General features: G+C 51.8%; 1 protein-coding gene across 2 annotated transcripts; it reads right to left on the reverse strand.

The window, feature by feature from the left end:
* Positions 1-567: 567 nt before the first annotated feature.
* On the reverse strand, positions 568-12,520 carry CSRNP1 (cysteine and serine rich nuclear protein 1). Of its 2 annotated transcripts, XM_045089172.1 has the most exons (5): positions 12,349-12,520; positions 5,690-5,943; positions 3,690-3,949; positions 2,851-3,165; positions 568-2,769 (listed from the first exon to the last, which is right to left on the reverse strand). In XM_045089172.1, the coding sequence occupies exons 2-5, from the start codon at positions 5,901-5,903 to the stop codon at positions 1,789-1,791; spliced, it is 1,770 nt and encodes a 589-aa protein (XP_044945107.1). In that variant the 5' UTR covers positions 5,904-5,943; positions 12,349-12,520; the 3' UTR covers positions 568-1,788. The 2 variants fall into 2 exon arrangements, with proteins under 2 accessions (XP_044945107.1, XP_044945108.1); XM_045089173.1 differs by lacking the exons at positions 5,690-5,943; positions 12,349-12,520 and adding an exon at positions 4,665-5,682.
* Between the last annotated feature and the right edge of the window lie 9,486 nt (positions 12,521-22,006).

Consider the following 22,006-nt stretch of genomic DNA (forward strand, 5'->3'; position numbering starts at 1 on the left):
AGGGGGAGGCTGACCTTGCTCCTCAGGCCCTAGGCTGGGAGTCCCCAGGGCAGGGTGCGGCCTGCTCCTTTGGCCCACAGCCGGGCTGCTGGGGACAGGTCAGACGGGTCTGGCTGGTGCAGATGGTTGAGGTCCTGCAGCTTCCTGTGCTCAGCCTGACAGGAGGACTCTACCAGCCACATCCCACTGTCTGCCCCTAACTGGGGGCGGGGGCTTCGTTCTCTAGGCCAGGCCCCACCCAGCTCAGTGAGACCAGTGGGAAACAGCTGAGCAGAGAACCATCTCAGAAGACTATACACTGCCCCAGCTCACCACCACCCTGGGAGATCACTGGGGAAGATGGGCTCGTGGGAAGGGAAAACTGCTCTGCCTGGAAACCTCCTAGTGGGCTTCCTGTCTCCAAGGTGAGAGGCCTGCATGGGAGGAGGCCCACTGGGTTGTGACCCTCACTCCTACCCCAACATAGCCTCTGAGTCCACCATCCTGCGGGGACAGCCTCTCCCTCCCCCCACACTACCTCCCAAGGGTATACCCCCCATCTCCCAGTCCCACAAACGCAGTCCACAGTTTAAAAATAGAGCCTCTTTATTGGTACCTATAAGCTCAGGTACAAGGTGTTCCCACAAACACAGGCTGGCAAGGCCTCCTGGGCAAGGCGGCAAGCCCAGAGCCTGGGCTTCTTGGCACAGACATAGAGAAAAATGAATAAATTATAGTTCTGACGCTCAAGGACGATACAGAAATTAGGATGCAAAACTCAACATCGGCAAACAAAGAGCATAAAAGCCGAAAGGGCCTCTCCTCACCGGAGCCAACTGGCTTTAGGGCATGGGCAGGTGGCTGGGGCTGACATGCAGTGCCCAGCAAGCCCTGAGATAGTCGTCAGGAGCGTGCTATGGGCACAGAGGCTAGTCCCTTGCCCTCTCTGGGCTTCCTGCTTCCCTTCTACATTAGTGGGCCCAGAATAAAGCCTGTGGCCTTTGGGGAGGAAGACCATGAGGCAGAGTACAGGAAGCAGAGGGGGCTGTGTCGGGGCAGAAGCAGGTTTTGGTCACGGTTGGCTTGGCCTGGCCAGTCCAGTCCAGCCCAGCCCAGCCCAGCCCAGCCCCCTAGCTAGACACTGTCCCCAGTCACTTGCCCCTCATAGCCAGGCTGCTGCTGCAGTAGACTATAGGCACCCAATCCACACCTGGTCTGTACCAAAGCCCAGGCAGGGTAGGGGATGCACGACAAGGCAGAGGGACTTGCAGGGGTCTGTGCCCTACCCCAACTCCAGCACTGCCCACCAGCCAGAGGGGAGAAGCCTATACCTTCTAGTCTCCAAATAAATTATGGAAATAAATTATAGTCTTCACAGTCCAGAAAATATAGCCACCCATGGGTCTGGGGCTCAGGGTGGCAGGAGAAGCCATTAGAAGTGGCAGATTTCAGCCCTGTCTTGTTCAGGCTAAGGAACATCACATGAGACCGGAAAGGGGTCTGCAAAGCTCCAGGGGAGCCATATTTCCTCCTGTTCCTGGCATACACCATGGAAAGTGGAAGAAGAGACTGCGTGGGCTCGGGGGATGGGTGGGGGGCCCAGGTGGCTGACAGGGAAAGCCCCCTCCCTGCCCTCTCTTCAGCACGGAAGTAGTTACAAAAATAAATAAGTCAATCCAGAGTGTTGCACAAACTCAGGAGTGCCTACATGGATGAGCCAAAACTCTTAACATACAGACCTCAGGGAGCCCCCAAATTACAACAAAGCAGCAACAGGGCTCTTAGGACCACGAAAAGGTCCCCCAGTCCTCACACAGGCACCGGCTCCACCAGAGGCGCTGGGGCCGGGTCCTCAAACAACTGGCTGTCCATGAAGGGTGCCGGGGCCTCAGTGGCTGAGTCCACCAGGCCCACAAGGGACTCCAGGAGGCAAGCGCCGGTGTCCCCTGCTGGAGAAAAGGTTGGCAGGGGGAAGAAGGGGGCCTCCGGATTGTCCAGGCTGTCAGACACCTTCCGGGAGGTGTAGTGAGGCCCCAGACTATAGTCTGGCAGGGCCTGGAGCAGCTCGAAGGAGTCGCAGGAAGACAAGCTGAGGTCCACAGAGTTGCTCTGGCCGGCATCTGAGCTGGGCAGCACTGAGGCACCAGGGAAGCTGCATTCTCCCAACCCTTCAAGGCTACTGTTCAGGAAGAAGCTGGCATCCAGGTTGGCGTTTTCATCCAGGATGCCTGACGTGAGGCTAGAGCTGGTATAGCTGTGGGTCCAGCTGGCCAGGCCACCAGGCTCACCAGTACCAAAGATATCAGCTGGGTGGAAGCAGCTGAGGTTGTCCAGGCTCCCCACTCTCCCTTCCTCTTCCTCCTCCTCCTCCCCTCCCAGGTCAGAGTCACTAAGACTCAGGACCCGGGCCAGGCTGTCATCATCCATGTCGGCCTGGAAGCCAGGGCCAGGCAGGGCTGGGTGGGCGGTGCCGCTCGGGGCCTCGCTGGTGCCCGAAGCTGTGGAGGAGTCGGTCATGTCGCTGCTACAGCTGTTGTCTCCCAGCTCGCTGCTCACGGGGGGCTTGGCTAGTGGGAAAGCAGGGGCCAGGACCTGCTCACCAGGGCTGGCTGGGCCATCCTGGCTGGGCGCCTCCAGCTCCCCCAGGCTCTCGGCCCCCTGCTCCAGCTGCAGGCGGGTGAGGGTGTGGAGGAAATGGGTCTGCACGCGGGCCTGATTAAATTCTACACGGCCCTTGGGGTTCTCGCAGCCCTCCCTACAGCAGCCGCAAGGGAACGCAGTGTGGTCCATCTGCAGAGAGAGCAGAGCATAAGTAAGGATCCTGTAGAGCCCAGAGAAGCCCGAGCTCAGGTTCTGCTTCCCGGCCCGTACCTGGCACTTGATGCCCGCCAGACTGCAGCTGCAGGTCTCGGGGTCACAGACCCGATCACAACGACAGCCACAGTCCTCTCGGGACTGGCGCAGAGCCTGCAGCTCCCGCTTCTCCTCACGATCGATCCTTCGCACCCCAGCAGCCCGCAGCAGAGCCCGCCGTCGCCGGGCCGGGTAGGGCTGTAGGAAGGTCATCTCCTCCAACCGGCCACCTGCCACGGCCACGGCCAAGTCCTCTTCCACAGAGGCATCATCAATGGCGTCCGCTGTGAGTGGCAGGCTGGCCTCCGTCTCAGGCACCCCCGTCTCTGCAAGCTGTACCACAGCAAAGAGGAAGGATGTGAGAGACAGACAGGGGTCTTGGCCCCCACCTCCACCAGTCACTGGACAAATGTTCCCCACAGGCTTATTCGGGCTGAGCACCATGGATACCACAGTGAATGTGAAGGCCAAAAACACTGCCCTTGGGGCACTGGCAAAGAGATTTCCTGTTCCTGTCATTTCCCCAGTTCCTGGACAAGCCCCCAGCCTCCCTCCACAGCCAGCCTGACACCCCACCCCCAAGGTCACATCAACTATCCATCCCTCACATGGCACAGACAGACAGCTTCAGGCACCATGCCCCCAGCCACTACAGCAAACACAGGCCCTTCCACACCCCACTCTGTCTGCGGATTATCCAGGTAACAGGCCCTGATGGAGCAATACTGGCCCCAGAGGCCTCCTTCCCTAAATTAATAATGAGCATACTGGCTCCCACCCTAAAAGCCCCTCCCCTCTAAGGCTAGGTCTTCAGAAGCCAACCAAGAGCCCCTGCAATGGAGACGGGTCTCCCCTACCTTCCACCGGAGCGCCTCCAGCTTCTCCTCCTTCAAGCGTAGGCGCAGCTTCTCACGCCGTGCCCGGGCTTGCTCCTGGGTGAACTCAGCCAAGGAAAAGCGGCGGCAGGCACTGTGGCGGGGGCCCATACCCAGAGTGCAGCCACCACGGCTGGGTACACTGGTGAAGCCCTGGCACCGTGGAAAGTAGAAGACGGTGATACCATCAAAGGCGACATGGCCTGGCCGCCTCCGGGGAGCCCGCTTCAGGATGGACAGGGCTGGAAGGCACAGAGGGAAGGCACAGGACATTAGTTCTCTGTGAGGCTCAGCAAACCTCCAGGAAGATGGTACTGAATGACCTTTCCTCACTCGTCCTGCTGTGACTTCCCACCCCGAGAAAAAAAGAAATGGATCTGAATTTAGGAACCAGCCTGGCTAGGATTAGAGCTGGTAAAATTGAATGGCCCTCCTTACTATTACTTACCAGTCCAAATGAGACTGTTAGATTAAACACCTCTGTCATCTTTATTAGCCATTTATAGGTTCCTTAGGCAGTTTTCTATAGGTTTTTTTTTTATTCATTTGTAGGAACTCTATATATATGATATTAAAGACACTGATCATCTGTCTAAGCTATCTGCAAATATTTTAGTCTTTTATTTTTGTTCAAGGCATTTTACAAAATAACTTCTAAGGCCATGTAATTAAAAATATATTGACCTTTTCCTTGAGTTTCCTGCATTTTGCAACAGGCTTAGAAAGGCTCTTATCTGAAACTGCCTAAGTTATGGATTGTATATTGATTACTAAGCTATATTTGGTATATTCTATACAAATACTGGTATCCTATTGCTTTTAATTGAACCATAAATAGTTGCCTTAGAACAGCTGAATACTGGCAACTGTTATGTATTTCAACTTACTATTTTGCCTGTCCCAATCCAATACATAGAATTCTTATTCTCTCAGCAAACTGAACTGGGTAGCACTTACTGAACAATGTTAACTACTAGTGGTGACAACATCCTCATCTTGTTCCTTAGTGGGACGGCTTCCAGTATGTTCTCACTGACAGGAATGCCAGCTTTTGGGCTGAGACACATTTAATCACTTAAGGTAGAATTCACTTATTACTATTTTACCAAGGGCCTTATCTAGAAGAAACATGACATTTTATCAAGAGTTTTTCAGCATCCACAAGCGGCTCTCTTATTTTTCTTCCTCTGACATAGTCATTGGGTAAACTCTAAGACTGGATTTTATAAATATTAAACCATTCTTATATTGCCAGAATAAATCCAGTTTAGTCAACATACTGTTAGGTTTTATGTGCTAAAAACCATACTCTCTTTCTATGTATAATACACAGATACATATATTAATACATAAACAAAGACATCATTCCCAGGGATTAAAATGTCACTGCAGTAATAATTAGGAAAAATATGTCTAAAAAAGTTCCCTGGGGTTGGGGGCAGCAATAATGAAGAACAAAATTGAGGAATACTGCTTTAGGGCTCTTTGTCATTTTGAAATCAGAATGACGCCAGCTTGAAAAGTAACTGGGGACGAAACCTTTCCACGATGTTCAGGCAAAACCAAACGGCATTTTGACAGGAGAGGGACCGGCCTGACAGGCCCCGCAGTACAGTGTGGGGCGTGAGACTCTAGTGGTTCAGTTGGTAGGACAGGGTGTGCAAGCTGGAGAAATGAAACTGGAACATAAGGGAGGAGTTGGAGCCAGAGGGCCCCAGGGCGATTCTGAGGAGCTCCGTCCTGACCTGCAGGACTTCTAAGCAGGGAGTCCTGAGGTCAAAGGTGAATTGAGCCGGGCCCAGGTGCCTCTGGACAGTGGCCATTCCTCAGTGACCACTGTATTACGGGAAGTGGCCATGGTGGAGAGCCAAAGCCATTGGGACACGACCTCCAGAGGCCAGCATGGCTTTGTCAGGGGCCTCCCAATTTCATTTTCAGGAAGGAAGGAGGGGTGCGGTGGTTCTGAGGAGAGAGGGACTCACGGGGGAAACTCCGGGGGCCACAGAAGTCACGGTCAGGCAAAGGCGACTGATCCCAGGGACCCTCCTCATCGGAATCCCAGGCTGGGGAGACTGATGAGCTTGGAGAGCAGGAGCGAGAACAGCGGCCCGAGGAGGACAAAGAGGAGGAGGAGGAGCAGAGCGAGGAGTCGTCCTCATCCAGCTGGTCAAACTTCCTCTTCAGGGGCCCAGTCATGGTGGGGCAGGGGGTACTCTGGGGTCCGCACACTGACAGCCTGGAGTGGAAAGGAGAAACCTCTGGGTGGCAGGCCTGCAGAAAGGCAGCGGCTGCTCAGTCTCGACCAACTTCCCTTACCCTCCAAGGTGTCCCAGGCCTCCCCCGTGGCTCTGCATGCAGGGGGATGGCTTCGAGAGGTTTCCTGCCACAGGCAGAGTACCGAGGTCCAGACCCTCCTCCTAGCACTTACAGATTCCCACCATCTCTGCCCAAAAGCCTTCCTAGGACACCACTGGGAACCTTCCCCACTACCTCCTACAACCCACCTACACACATGCATTCACCAGACCAACAGATGGACCAACAGACCTCAGCCGGGCCTCGTTCATTCCCCGACAGGAATCCTGGGGGCTGACTCACTGGCTGGGTGATTCACACAGCTCGCATCTGTGTGCCTTTGTGTGTGTGAGGCCGTCTGCAGCAGCCTGCACAGACAGCCCTGTACAGTGGCTCTCCTTCCCCCTCCTCCTCCACCACCACCCTCAAACACTCCTACAGATACACCACCCTATGCACGGGCGCGCGCACACAGACAGACAGACAGACACACACACACACACTCTCTCTCTCTCTCCTTCTGTCTCTGGGGCCAGGCTGACCAGGGCACTCCGGGAAACAGGCTGCCTTCGACACTGGCCCCGATTCCCAGACACAGGACTTTCCGGAGCCCCTCCTCTCCCGTGACAGAGCCACTCAGACTTTCCCTCAGAAACCCCCGCCCCGCAGAAGTCCCCTGTTTCCAGGCCTGGCTGTGCTTCATGTGTCTCTAACAACTCCTGTTTGATCTTAAAAATGCATCTACATCTTGCCTCGACTCCAACATCTAGCTCTGTTTGTTTGAATTAACTTCCTATGGAAAATTATTTTTTTCCTCTCAAAACACACACACACACACACACCACCACCACCAACAACAACTCTTAGTGAAACTGACCAATCAAGATGACATCCAGGTGTCTCCTGTTTGTAGCTTGGTGACTTGGGGGTACCTTAGGACACAGCTTACTGTGTCTCCCCTTTAGGGGCTCCCACCCCTAAATGCCTCTGCTATCCCTGGAAATCCCCAAAGGACTCAGGCCTAAGGGCTGAGCTACCTAGTGTCTCTATGTCCTACAGGGCTCAGGCCTGGGCCCCAGGAGGTCACCAGGAGGAAGGGGAAACGGTGAAGAGGCCCTAGCGCTGGGGAGCCCCTCCCCCACTGCCATCACAGGAAATGAGAACAGGAAAAACCGACCAGAAGGCTGGCAATCTCCTCTCCTCAGGTGTCCTTTCTAAACACCCTTGTCCCCTTTGCCAAGCCTAGGACAGAGTCTCTGGATCCTACAGCTAGATAGAAGGTGCGTGGTCAGTAGACTTACTGGATAAAATTCATCCTGAGCACAGCCTCTCCCCACAGAGGAGAGAGAAGCAAGAGAAACTCTTCTCCTGGCTAACCCTTCACACTGGGCCAGGGGAAGAGAACGCACAGGTGCTTCCGGGGACTTCTCAGCGGGTAGTTTCTCAGGCTTGGCACCCGCAACCCCCGCCAAACCACAAACAAAAACAACCCAGCTCCCAGCTGACCTGCAGCCTCTCCTAGGAGTTGGGGGAACTCATGACCCAGAGCCAGGCGCACACACATGTACACATGTGCAGACCCCAGAGACAAACACAAACACACGCCGCCAAGCCACACACACATACCCTGCCCTACCAGCCCGGTGGGGAGACCCCATCCTCTCCCAAACTTCAGATGCTGTCCATAGGGTGCTGAATGCCTCATCACACGCCCAAGCTCAAGACCCACCCACCGCCAAAACCAAATGCCCACTTTGTATCTCTGCCTGGCTGTCCCTAAGAAACATAAAATTCCATAGGCCCCAAATCGAACCCCTTGTCTCTGTTCCCCACCCCCAACCTGTGCCATCTGTTCCTCTTCCTATGTTCCCTATCTTAGTAACGGCACTGCCACCCACCCAGTTACTCAAGCCAGAAACCTGCAGCCATCCTCAACAACTCCTTCCTCCCTCTCCCTCTGGCCACATCCAGGCCCCCAGTCCTGCAAGCATACACTAGCTCATTTAATGCACACAAGGCTAGGCAGAGACAGTAGGGACTAGGGAGGCCATCAGCATAGGATTAAGAACCTTGGCTCCAGAACCAGACTGCCTACACTGGAACCCTGGTTTGGCTGTTACTCGGCTGCGTGACCCCGGTCAAGGTCCTTAAGCTCTCGGTGTCTTCAGTTCTTTGTCTTAAAACCTCACAGGGTTGGGAGGTTTACAAGAATCAGTACGTGTCAAGTTCTTAGGACAGTGTTAAGTGCTGAGTGAACATGGCATTCTACACTGTGGGAAAAAGGAGCTCCTGGATACAACATGTGAATCTCAGTGATGTCATATGGAATGAAAGAAGCCAGATGCAAGAATACACGTGAATGAAGTTCAAGGAAAAGTAAACCCAATCAGTGATGATACAAGTCAGAATGGGAGGGGTGGGAGTTTGATATGCACTGGGGACAGCAGTTGAGGGGGGAGCCTGGGGACTTCACATTGCTGGGTGAGTGGGTTTCTTGTAATGTTCTGTGTTACCTGGCTGGTGGTTCCACGAATGTCTAAAACTAAAAACTCAGGACGCCTGGGTGGCTCAGTTGGTTAAGCAGCTGCCTTCTGCTCAGGTCATGATCCCAGGACCCACATTGGGCCTCTTGCTCAGCAGGGAGCCTACTTTTCCCTCTGCCTCTGCCTACCATTCTGTCTGCCTGTGCTCGCTCTCTCCCCCCCCCTCTGATAAATAAATAAAATCTTAAAAAAAAAAAAATAAAACTAAAAACTCATCTAGCTGTACACACAGAATTCATATGCTTTATGCATTTCATGTATGGCTCCTTCAATTTTATTACCTTATGTCTCTGTCCCCACTGCAACTGTCAATGTTCCCTGCCTCTGCTCCTGCTGTACCCCTGCAGCCAGAGTGATCTTCCTAAAGATCTCTGCTTGTCATCCCCATGCTTAGGAAAGCTGGGCCTTAGGATCAAGCCTAGAATTCCACGAGAGGCTGAAGCATACCTGGCTGCTGCCTCCCCCTTTCCCTCACTATACTCAAGCTGAACTTGCAGTTCCCCTAATTGCCATGACCTGCCCGCCTCCTGGCCTTTGCACAAGCTGGAACTCAGCCTACTCTCCTTTAACAGTCATTTCCAAGAGGGCCTCCCTGAAACCCCTATTTCTCACTCTTGACTACATGCCTCTCTGGGCTCCCACAGGCTCTGGGAATCCCCTACCCCACCCTTCTCTCAAAGTCTTGCTGCAGCCTCGCTGTCTTTCCCTCACACCAGGCAGAGGGCCTCTCTGCCTGACCATCCCTGTTCCCAAGTTTAGAGCAGAGTCTGGCATAGAGAAGGCACCTAAGGACCAGCAGAGGTGGACCTCAGTGCAACTTCCTGATCCTGTCAGTTAGTCTGGGGGTACACATGTGCAGACCAGAGATCCGCCTGTACTGGAGCCATAGGAGGGGGTGGCTCTGAGGGTAGGAAGCTCGGGCTGTGGTCCGATGCCAACATAGGCATCTCAGGAGACACCTTGTTCCCCAGAAGTAAACAGACAGATACCAAGCAAGCAGATTTGAGCCAGACACCCTGGCTCTGCCTCGGGCATGTCTACAGAATGGGAATTTAAGGTGAAGGTGTTATGAATGTCAGGAAAAACAGGGACACAGGGAAGCTACAGCCATGCTGCAGGTTCTAGTGGTGAACCCCAGGAGGATCTGCAGACCTAGAGTGTAATGAGAACTTAGCTCTTCCCTGATTCTCCTCTGGGGTGGAGGGAGGAGAAGGAACAGCCCTTGGGTCTTGTGCTTCTCTGTCCCACCTGGGAATCCAGAGACCAAGAGAGGCAGAGGCAGGAGATGAGAGAAAGACTCAGCAAGAGACAAGGACAGGCCAAGTCAGAAAAAGGAATGAAGATAGTGAAAGAGTCCAAGAAAAGTGTCAGACAGTGAGTCAGAGGAGGGGGGAGGGGCCCTCCGCAGCTACCCAGGAATCAAAATCCCAACCATGGCTCTGTTCCCAGGGTGAACACGGCCCCCTCCTAGGGTCCTGGAGGAAGGAAAAGCAATTCCCAAGAGTTGGCTCAGACAGAAATGCCACACACCCCCCAGAGGAGCCCCAGAGACAAGCCCTGAATCAAAGAGAGCAAGGCTTCTTCCGGGATCTGCCTGGGCCCTGAGATCAGGCCACCCTCCTATCACCACACACAGGAGTGGGATGGCTAGGATGAAGGGGTGAGACTTCCCCCACTCTACTACTCCCCAACTGTCTACCCACTCAGGGCACACTGAATCCCAGGAAGGTCCCCTCATCCTGGGGCACCAGGCAAACAAAAGCTCTCTGGTAGCCAGGGGAGTATCTCAAGGCCTCTGGGAAATCACATCAACTCCTTTCTGCAGCTTGCAGTCCTCATGTCCCAGCTCCCTACCAGAGCTGATACTGGAGAGAGAGCACCTTCAGCTTCATCCATCCTCCTCTGGGAATCTGAAGAATGTGTCCTTTAACCTCAGATCCCCAGGCTCTGGTCAGGCCAGCTCCCCCTAACACCTGGGGTCACATGACTTCAGACTCTCAAGAACTACTTCCTGGGACAAGGAAAAGACACCTCTGAGTACCTCTGGCCCCCACTGGCACTGGCTAGAAAAACACTCTGGGCAGAAGCACAGAGAGGGCAGACAGGAAGCCTCCGCATACCCCATCCCCCCATCTCTCAGAAAGTGATCCTGGGGGAGGGCACAGTTCCTCAGCCTTGGCCTCCAAGGCCTGGCACTGGGTAGGTGCCAGATGTTTGCTGCCTACAGGAGGCCAACTGCTCCTGCAGAAGGGAAATTGCACCTGACAGCAACTGCTTCCTCCAGCTAAGCAAGGCCTCCTTCATTCTCATTCATTCAACAAATATGGAGCTCCCACGGCATGCCAAGCACTGAGTCAGGCACTTGGGCGGACAGGGAGCAAGATCCACACTAGGGTTGCACTCTTGCAGCTTTGAATTTAGGAGCAAGGAGTATAGTTACAAAACCTTGATGAGTGCTGGGATGGCAAGTGGGAGGGGTGGGAAAGGAGGGGGAAAGCTGAGGGTAAAAAGAATCTCTAGGAGGAAGAGAGGTAGAAAGTTCCAGAGGGGGCACAGCAGAAAGCGAGCCAGAATGGTGAGGGGGAGGGGCATCCTGGGACAGGTTATGAGAGCCAGGGCTGACAGGGCAGGCTTTAGCCTGAGGGCACTGGAAGCCACAGAAGGGTTTAAGTAAGGAGTGACAATACCAGATTTGCATTTTAAAAAGATGGCTCAGTCCCCGACCGTAGGGGGGTGTGACTAGTTGGCCCCGGGCCAGGGTTAGGTGAGTGATGACAGGACAGGGAAGGCAAAGGAGAAAGGGGACTAGGCTTGCCGACCACCGGATGTGGAGACGAAGAGGGTGGTGATGTCAAGGATTGGAGGGCGAGAGGAGGCGGCCTGCTCCAGAGGACTGTGAGACATCTGAGTGGAGGTGTGGGGTGGGCAGTGGAGCTGGGGAGAGCTTCTCCAGTGTCAGAGGAGTGTAGGCTATGTGTGTATCCGTGCCAGAGAGCTGGAGTGACTAAGTGTGTGAGGGCTGCTGTGGTGGGGACATCCAAGGGTGCGAGTCTGTGGAAGGGCCCCCAGGGAGGGGAAACTGAGGACCGGGAGGAAGTACGTGCTGTAGAGGGGAGAAGTGCGTGGGAGAGAGCCTACGTGTGCCCGCGGGTGTCCGGTGGGGCTGCTGCGTCCGTGACTCACAGCGGCGGCCTCTGCGTGTGACGGTGACTGACAAACAGGTGAGCGTACGACACAATCCCTCCTCCCTCCCTCCTGCCGGGGTCCGTGACTCACGAAGCCTCACTCCTCCACGATCTTCTCTCTCCACTCCCTCCCTGACCCCAGCCGGCCGGGGGCGCCAGGCACGCGCCCCAACCCCGGCGCCTGCCCCCGGTGAGGGGGGGGAGCCCGAGGAAGGCGACAAATGTCACCTGCTCCGGCCACGCGAGGAACTTCTGAAAAGTTCTCAAGCAACTGGGTCAAAAGGAAACTCCTGTGGACGCGCGCACCCCGTCACCCCGCCACCGGCGCCAATCTCCGCTCAGCCGCCACCCGCACCCGCCTCCGCGCTCCGCGACTTCTTGGGGGTACCGGCGGCGGCGCGGGGGAGGGGAGCGGAAAACCTGCCACTCTCTCCTCTCTGCCTCCCCTCCCCGGACGCCGGCCGGCCGCGCGCAGGCAGGGGCCGAGCCGGCCCGTCCCCGCCCCGGCGCCGGGGGTGGAGGGGCAAGTGGCAGGGGCCGGAGGGGCGCAGCCCCTAGCGCGGGACGCTCCCTCCCCAAGATCCCGGCCCGCCGGGCCCGCAGCCCCTCGGCGCTCACCTGCGATCCGGGAGCTCGCCCGGGACACTGATGCGACCCGCGTCCCGGCCGGGTACGCCCCCCGCGCCGCGACCCCGTGCGCGCTCAGCCGGGCTGCCGTCGGCCCGCCGTCCGCCCAGCCGCCCCTCTGGCTCTGCGCGTCCGGCAGCGGCGGCGGCGGCGGCGGCGGCGGGAGACTGGCTGCGCCCGGCCCCGCCCGCCGCTCCGCCCTCCTCGTCAGTGGAAAACTCCGGGGCTCGCAGCGCTGACGCACGCCCGGCCTCCCGCCAGGCAGCCCGACAGCCCCGCCCCGGAGGCGCCACCCACCCCCCGCCCCGAGCCGGGTGCAGCGGCCCGCGGGGCCTCCCTGCGGACTCTGACCCTGCGCGGGCGCCGGAGCTAACCTGCGCCTTCAGTAGCCCTCGCCCGTACCCCTCCCGCAGTTTCTTGAAGTCGCCGACGCTCCCAACCGGCAGAGCGGGGTCAAAGAGATCCCCCACCTCGCAACACGGCCCCCGTTCGCGGATGGGTAGACTGAGGCCCGGAGCAGAGCGGAGCGTCCGGAAGGCCTCCTCTAGGCTTTCACCCCCGCCCTGCCCGAGGCAGTTGCTATCATCCAATCTAAACGTTCTTCCTCTGCGCCCTTCTTACCACCCACCCCCAGATCCGCCTGAAAAATAAACTGTGACTGGAGAGGAACCTGGGCAGAGAGAAAGGGGAACGAGGCGGGGGGGGGGGGGGGGGGGTGTCATCTGTGGGCCTGACCTTCACCTCTGCCCACAGGTCTGAGACCCTGCAGAAGCCCTGAGCTGGGAGTTCCTGGAAACAGCTATCCCCTACCCACTCCCTCCCTATATCTCCTTAAAAAAAAAAAAAAAGAGAGAGAGAGAGAGATGTCTTCCAAGCCAGACACCCTGGCCACTTAAAATGGCCCACTGCCTTCTCTGCTCCCGCCAAGGCCTTTCCTGACTAGGGGCCAGCTCTCCCTGATTACTACACAGGGGAAAGTGTGTGCATGCCCCGGCAGCGATCCCTGGCCAGGAGACCATCCTCTGCCCTTCTCCCCAACCTCAGATCAGACCTTACCCAGCACACATGTCCCTTGAGCGTTTCTACCTTCACGCCTTTGCTACACAGCGTTCCTCTCGCCTGGAATGCCTGTCCGCCTTCTCGCCGCTTACCAGAATCTCATCGCCTTTAAGGTCTCAACTTGCGCTGCCTCCTCCAGGGAGCCTTGGTGGGAGCTTGACCCTCCCCCTCCCAGTCCTGCTCCCGCTGCATTCTGGGTTTTTCTCTGACTGTCCTAGATGAATGCTGTTACTCTCTAGCCCAACCCTCAGGATTCCTTTCTACCTTCCCCCAGGTAGGGGTTGGGGTGATCTCTCCAGCATGGATGGCTCTGGGCTGGAGATGATGGTGAGGGCCCCTTGAGCCACAGGTGTTTATGTAGAGCCAGCCAGAAGGGGTCTGCCTGCCCTTCACCTTTGCAGGGAAGAAAAATAGGAGGAAAGCAGGTTGGAAGAAGCTACAGCTCTTGCCCATGCTGTATGTATGGAGTGTCTATGTCTGGGGGACTTGTAGGGATAGGTATCTGGCAGCTGGAGCCAAGCTTTCAGTGACTTCCCAGTGTCCTAAAGATGAAGTCTCAACTCTGTGGGGCCTACAAAGCCCAAATAATCTGGCCCTTGCCCACCTTTGCAGCCTTACCACCCTCTCCTGTGCTCCCACCCCCCACTCCCCTGTTCCATTTCAGTGTCTGTAATAGGTATATGTGTCTTTTTATTTATACTCTATGCATGTAATATTGGTACGGCTGCATGTAGTTTTAATTTACATGTGAGATATTCTGTTCTAAATCTCATTAAGTTTCTTCCAGCCTTCTCTCTGCACTCTCACCCACACCTCTTGATAACCACTCCAGTCCCTTGGCCAAGGCATGTTTTGGGGACTGTGTCCTCCTCATCCTGATTCAGACTTCCCAAGATGCTCATCTCCAGCCTGTACTTACCTCACACACAGTTGTGTGGTTTACTTGTGCATTTCCTTGCGTTGTCTGGGAGTGGTGGGAAGGCAGGGGCTGTGTTCGACTCTCCTAGGTGCTTGGTAAGAACCTGTTGAATACATTAAGTATACTTAGTAAATGTATACAGGGAGCTGAAGCTCTAGGAGTGTGCAGGGCTGGAAGTGGAGATGGAAGGGTCATCAGCATAGAGCAGAACGTTGAAGCCACGGGTGTGGCTAAGACAGCTCAAGAGGGAGTTAAAGGCTCCAGAGCTGGGTGTTGTTAGAGGTGACTCAGCCCTTAGGGCTATGATGGCAGGTGGCCACCCACCCACCACGACCCCTTCAGACATTCAGCCCTGTCCTCCCTGTAACTGCTGGTTGCAGACCGTTTTGGTTCCAAGGAATCCTTTCTTCCACTGCTGCCTCCTTCCTGCCTCAAATCCTTGGGTCAGGTCCCCAGGTTAAGGGAGTTTCTATGACTTAGAGTGTAGTGAAGTTCTAGTTGTTTCCCCTCTCTCTGGACTTCACTCTTCCAATGTGTAAAATAGAGGCACTGGACCAGAGAACCCCACCAGCTTCAACATTCCTTGAGTTACTTTCTAGAAGTCACTGCCTGCTGATCATCTGGGCAGGATTGAGCACTTGTGTTAATGCGGGTGTCTCAGGCTGCCTAGGTTTGCATTCTGCTGGCCAGTGTACTGGGAAAACTAGATGGGACAGAGACCGGGGCAGGGAGTTGGCAAGGGGTGGAGTGGGGGCTTAGAGCAGGGAGCCCAAGGGTTGGTGGGGTTTGGGGGGCAGGAAGGGAAGAAGAGAAAAAGAGAAAATATAGGAGAATAAAAATAATCAAATAAGTGATGTGTTTTCTCTAGCAAAGTGTCTCCCTGTCCTGGGATGGGCTTACCAGATGTTCCCCAGATGTTGTTGGTGATGGGAAACATCTCCCTTTGGGATCCCGACTAAGCTCTTCCTGTTCATGGAGAAATGAAGGGTCTGTTCCAAGGCAAGGAGGGTGGGGTCTGGAGCAGCCCCATCTGTGACTATGGCACATACATAGGCAGAAACACACCCACAAACCCTCAGGGAATTTCTGAATACTTAACAAGAGTCCAGAAAATTTCTCAAACATTCAGCATCCCTGGACCACCCATTTTAGGTAAATAAAACTATTACTAGTTTTAAATAAATATTTTCAAACTTAAAAAGGAATGATCCCATCTGAAAAACTAAAATTAAAAGAGGAATGCCAAATGTGGAAGATTGAGAATTAACCAGATCTGTCATACATTTTTGGTGGGTGAGGTGATGCAATCACTTTGGAAAATAACGTGGCAGTACCTAGTAAGGCTGAACATAGGTAAGCTCTATGATCATCTTAAAAAAAAAAAAAAAGTAGTAGCTTTATTCATGACAACCTAGAATTGGAAACAACTGAGATGTCCAAAGGATGAATGGAAACAAACTGATTTACCCTGCAATGGAATGTTACACAGCAACGAAAAAGAACAAATGCTTGACCCTTGCCAGGACAGGATGAAATCTTTAAAACATTATATTGATTAGGGGCACCTGGGTGGCTCAGTTGGTTAAGTGTCTGCCTTCCACTCAGGTCGTGATCCCAGGGTCCTGGGATGGAGCACTGCCTCCCCCCCGACCCCCCTCACCCCAGAGTCTGCTTCTCCCTGTGCCCCTCCTTCAAGTCGTGGGTGTGCAGGCTTTCTCTCTCTCTCTCTCCCACTCTCTCCCTCTCAAATAAAATCTTAAAAACAAAACATATTGACTAAAAGAAAGCAAGCACAAAAGAGCAGTAACTGTAATTCCATTTTTTGTATAAGTTTAAACAGTGGAACTAGATAAATAACATTACCTTTGGGGGTATTCAAGGGGAAGAGCCATAACAGAACCTTCTGGGATGCTGGAGATGTTCTATATCTTGATTTGGGCAGTGGTTGGTACATACATAGGTAAAAATTCAAGTTCCCCACTTCAGATTTGTTCAGGTTCCTGTATGTAAATTTCACCTTGCTAAAAGGAGCAGGGAGGGAGGGCTTGGCAATCGGAGTGAGGTGATTGGGACAGAAATGCCCTTTGTCTCAGCCTTCCACCAGGAAATCAGCCTACCTCCTTACCAATGAGGAATACCAGGGGCTCAAAGGTCAGGTTCAACTGTTTAGATTTCTGAGATCGGTAAGAATTTTTTTCCATCATGATTCTTAAATGGAAGAGGATTCATGTTATTTTGCACCCATAAGTTTTAAAGTTTTCGCTCTTGTGGTCAGGTCTCCAATCTGTTTAGTTTTTTAATACGGTGTAAGGTCAGGGTCTAACTTCACCCTTTTGCATGGGAATATCCAGTTTTCCCAGCACCATATTTTGAAAAGATCTTATTTCTCAACATCAAATCAAAACAGCTGAGTCCACCCAGCGACTACCTCCCTCAGCTGGAATACTGTCCAGTGTTCCAGACCAGTCTCATCACCTCTGAGCCTTGTCTGAGAAATGGGAGCACCTTTCCCCGTCCCAGGTAACCTGGCTCTCTGATTGTTAGTCTGTATTGTCTGCTTATGGCTAATACACGCTCCTTAGCACGCCTGTGGATTCACGGAGAATAGCTGCTGTCTCCAAAACAGCAGAGTTGAGGTGGGGGAGGAGTCTGGTGAGGCTGGGAACAGGACCAAAGTCCTGTCTCCTTATGCCGATCAAAGGTCCCTCTCTGGGCAGCTCACGGCATCACCTCCTCCTCTCCCTAGTTCCTGTGTTGGGGAGTCTTGCTCATCTCCACCTTGCCTCCTCCTCTTTCCCTCAAAGGAACTCACCCCTTCAGGCCCCCATCCCTCCACCCACAGCAGGCTCCACAACAAACTAAAAGGGCTGCTCCCAGACCAGCAGCCTCTGGATCACCAGAGAACTTGTTAGAAATGCAGATTCTTGGGTTCTCCCCAGACCCAAAAAATCAGGAACTCCTGCAGTGGGGCCCGGCAACCCATCTTCCAGCAGCCCTCCAGTGGATTTGGATGCACAAAGGGGCTTGGGCCCCACTGAGCTAAGGCCTTGGGAAGCAAAACCCAAGAAAGGGGACTGTCTTCCAGTACAGGTCTTGAACACTCTTGTTTGTTCAAACTGGAAGACTTTTGAATGGAGATCTGTGGATTAAAATTCTGAGCAGTGAATTCTGGGTCAAAGGATTTTGACAGATATTGCCAAACCACCCTCCCTAAAAGTTGCCCCAATTGAACTCTCTAGGGTATCTGAGTGAGCCTGTTTCCCAACATTCTCCCTGGCACTGGGTGTGATCAAATGTCCTGATCTCTGCTGGTCTGGCAGGGGTAACAGAGAAGATGCCTTAGTGTTTTCTTTGCCATTTCTTTAGTTATGAGTGAAGTTGAGACTTTTTTTATTTAAAAAAAATTTCTTTAGATTTTATTTATTTATTTCAGAGAGAGGGAGAGAGAAAGAGAGACAGTGAGAGAGAGCATGAGAGGGGAGAAGGTCAGAGGAAGAACCAGACTCCCCATGGAGCTGGGAGCCTGATGCGGGACTCGAGGATCATGACCTGAGCTAAAGGCAGTCGCTCAACCAACTGAGCCACCCAGGCACCCCGAAGTTGAGACTTTTTAAAGCCACTGCTGGTTTATATTCTTTACACATTTCATATAGGATTATAGGATTAAATCTTTGAGGACTAAGGACATGAGCCCTTCTCTCCGTCACTCATGATGCCCTCATTCCCACTTTCTTTTCTACCTTAGTTTATAGTATATTTTACACAGAAGTTTTAAATTTTTATATAGTCCAATTTCTTAAGTATTTAGGGGTACTGGGTTTTAGGTGCTCCATTCCCTATCATAATATTATCAATTCACCTATTCTTTTCTCTAGAGTTTTAAGGTCTATTTTTAATATGTAAATCCTTTATCCATTTGGAAATTATTTTGACTTAAGGAATGGAATAGTGTGCCCACTTTCTTTTTCCCCCAAATACTTAGTTAAGTTTTGTTTTGTTTTGTTTTAAAGATTTTATTTATTTATTTGACAGAGAGAGAAATCACAAGCAGGCAGAGAGGCAGGCGAGGGGGGGGGGGGAAGCAGGCTCCCTGCTGAGTAGAGAGCCTGACGCAGGACTCTATCCCAGGACTCTGGGATCATGACCTGAGCCAAAGGCAGCAGCTTAACCCACTGAGCCACCCAGGTGCCCCTTAGTTAAGTTTTTAAGCTATCTTTTTCTTCTAATTTAATTGTTACCTTAAATAGGTAAATTATCTGGTTTTCTATTCTGGTTCACTGGGTTGTCTATTTAATCTCTGGGTACCAAATTGCTTTACAAATTATAATTTCATAATGTGGTTTTATCATCTGATAGGTCTAGCCCCACCATGTTACTTTTCTTTTCCAAGACATTCCTGGCTCATATTTATTTGCCTTTTTGAGTTTCATGTCATTTTTTGGACAAAAATACAGTGAATAGGGGTTCCTGGGTGGCTCAGTGGGTCAAAGCCTCTGCCTTCGGCTCGGGTCTTGATCCCGGGGTCCTGGGATCAAGCCCCACATCGGGCTCTCTGCTCTTCGGGGAACCTGCTTCCTCCTCTCTCTCTACCTCCCGCAGGCCTCCTGCTGAGCAGAGAGCCCGATGTGGGGCTCCATCCCAGGACCCTGAGACCATGAACTGAGCCGAAGGCAGAGGCTCAACGCACTGAGCCACCCAGGTGTCCCTCATATCTTATTCTTGATTTTGAAGCTATAGAGATTTATTATAGAGGTGCACAGAGATTTTTAAAAACTAGATTATTAATGTGGATACTGCTCTCTCCTATTAGCGTCCTCGAGTCTCATTTAACATTTTCATCGGTAATTGCAGACTCAGCTCAGTATTTTCTTGTATAACTTGTTTTAACTTAGATTTTTAAGTTTCCTAAGTCATTTTGGTAACGGTACATCTCTTCTGTACAACATACAATAGAAGATTGTTTTATGATTCAATGTGAGTCTTTTTTCTGTTAAAAGGATGGGTTTATCCTATTTACATTTGTTGATATAACTCATATATTAGTCTTAATTCTGTCGTCTTATCTCTGTTATGTTTTCCATTTTAATGCTTCCTCTGTTTTTTGTTTTATCATGTGTATTTTTTTGTCTTCTTTGATATGTATGTGTGCGCACACATGTGTTTGTATTTTTGTCTGATGATTTGAAAGTTTACAGTCTGTTTCTAATTTTTCTAGTGGTTGCCTGTATATTGATTTCTTTCTCTGCCAAGAGAAGAAAATCTTCAAATGTAAGGGAAAGAGTCATCTCAAAGGCTGAGCCTTGACACCACAGTTCTGTCTTCAAATTCTTGATATCTTAACCTCAATGTGAAAAATGGTTGTAGTCTTGTCCTGAAGCCAACGGTTCAGAGTGATCAAGATATTGACGGTGCCTCCCAGAGCTGCCAGTGCCACAAAGACAGTATTTGCTGTATTTTGCCTTATTTTCTCTTATTTCAGAGCCTCATGTGAATATTTTTCCCCACTAGCCCATGTACTTTGTTCAAAAGTGTCTTGTACTTGCTGTCCATTTCTCTGCACAGTAGTTGAAGAGACACAGAGAGACCATGAATGGAGTGCATTGACTCTTCTTGCTGCTTGTTTTCACACATATCGAGATCAGGAGCCAGATTGTTGCCTGACAGCTGGTCTTCATGAATACAGTGGTGTGTGGTTGGTGTTCTGATGCAAGTTGTGTGTGTCTGTTTGTGTGTTTTCTTTTAAGTCTGTGGACTGATGTTGGTAGATCAGTCAGTGCACCAACAGATAAAGGCACGCTCAGAAGAGGATGATTTTAGGAAAGCTTGTTTACAAGGACTGTTTAGAAACATGTAGGTGTAGGAGCACCTTGGGGGATGTTGCAATAGCCACAACACAGAAGAGCTGTTACCATCAACAGGCCTGAAGGGAAAGGGGATGGTCACCAGAACCGAGAGCTGAGCAGAGGAGGCTGGTTTCCGTGGGACCCCCAGCAGCAACCCCACCAGTGAAGAACAGATCCAACACAGGGAGACTCACAGGCAGGGAACCAATGGGCTAAATGCCCATTTTCACGCTCTTCTCTCTCCTTTTCCTGCTGGGGTTCCCATAGCTAACCCCACCTGGAAGCTAGAAGCTCATTCATTCATCTTACAAGGGAATTTGGTGATAAATAGAACAAAGAGTCATTGAGTACGTCTCCCTCATGTTTTTCTGAAAATATGTGGAGAGCTGACACATCAGGGTACACGCATTAGGAATGCTTTCAACTACCAGTACTAGAGAATCCAAGTTACAGTGATTTTAAAGTAGATGGTTTACTTCTCTTCGGTAACAGGAAGGCTGGATGTAGGCAACCACAGATATTCAGTAATGTCAGTGCCAATGTCTCTAGAATTCTCTCAGCATTCACCTCGTGCTGGTTGCTTCATATTTGCAAGATGACGGCCGAGCACCAGGCATCATGACCACGGTTAAGTTAAGAAGAGGGGGAGGAAGGGGAAGAGGGGTACCAGAATGTACAACCTTTTTATTCAAAACAAAACCAAAAACTTTCATAGATGTACCCTCAGCAGACTTCACATCATATTTCATTGGCCAGAATTGGTTTCGTGGTCTCACAGCAGCCAGAGAGGCTGGAAAAGTGGGAAATGGGCTGGTCGTGACTGATTTAGACTCCTTATAATTAACTGCCTGTGATTGGAGACGTTGGTGCATGGATCAAAATCAGGAATCTGTTATCAGGAAAGAAGGGAGGGGATAAATTCTGGGTCAACAATGAACAAGGCTTGCCACAAGTGGTTTTAGTCAACAATAAAGCCAATTGTCTGGAGCACTCACTCAGGACAGAAATTGCTCGTTCACACTATGTGCTATTGATTTTATGTGACACCCAAAAGTGTTGTTTGATCAAGTAATTTTGCCTAAATCTTGCTCTGCTCTGAGCCTATGATTTAATTTACAAGCCACAGTTTGAATCATGTGTTGGTGTTTGCTCTAAGTTCAACAACTTTAAGGGTGCTTCTATGGTTTTGATCTTTTCTCTGTCTTTGCATCATTATCACACAGACCTGATATCACCCACATTCTGGAAGGATTTGATTGGCTTTCTGCCTAGACTGCAGGGCCTGATGTGAGGATGATGCAAGTATCTCAGTGGGCCTCATGCCAGTATTGGACAAAGTTTCATAATAGACGATGCCTCAGGGACTAGAGGAGATGGATTACCAGCTAACAAAATCCTATTTTCAGAGATCCATTCCCACATCTGTCCTTTTTTTTTTTTCCCCCAAATTTTATTTATTTATTTGACAGAGAGAGAGAGAAAGAGATCACAAGTAGGCAGAGATGCAAGGGGGGGGAAGCAGGCTCCCGCTGAGCAGAGAGCCTGACGAGGGGCTCAATCCCAGGACCCTGAGACCATGACCTGAAATGAAGGCAGAGGCTTAACCCACTGAGCCACCCAGGTGCCCCTCACATCTGTCCTTCTGATTCACACTTTTTTTTTCTACTTGTGTAAACTCATCCCCTTCTACACATTCGTCTACCCTGATCACATTTGATCCCACATATGATCACCTTTGATATTGCACAGTTTTGTTACTGTTTCCCATACTCCTTTTTTGCTTAACGAACTTCTTTTGAACTACTGTTCTATCTTTATGATTTGGGGC

The sequence above is a fragment of the Mustela putorius genome, unplaced genomic scaffold, assembly GCF_011764305.1.
Source record: "Mustela putorius furo isolate JIRA1106 unplaced genomic scaffold, ASM1176430v1.1 tig00003834_pilon_pilon_pilon, whole genome shotgun sequence".
Lineage (NCBI taxonomy): Eukaryota > Metazoa > Chordata > Mammalia > Carnivora > Mustelidae > Mustela > Mustela putorius.

Excerpts from the sequence above, each read along its gene's own strand:
- CSRNP1 (XM_045089172.1), bottom strand. The coding sequence starts at position 5,903 with ATGACTGGGCCCCTGAAGAGGAAGTTTGACCAGCTGGATGAGGACGAC. Across the intron at positions 3,950-5,689 it reads TGGCCCCCGGAGTTTCCCCC|CCCTGTCCATCCTGAAGCGG; the intron begins GTGAGTCCCTCT and ends TGTGCCTTCCAG. Across the intron at positions 3,166-3,689 it reads TGGAGGCGCTCCGGTGGAAG|CTTGCAGAGACGGGGGTGCC; the intron begins GTAGGGGAGACC and ends GCTGTGGTACAG.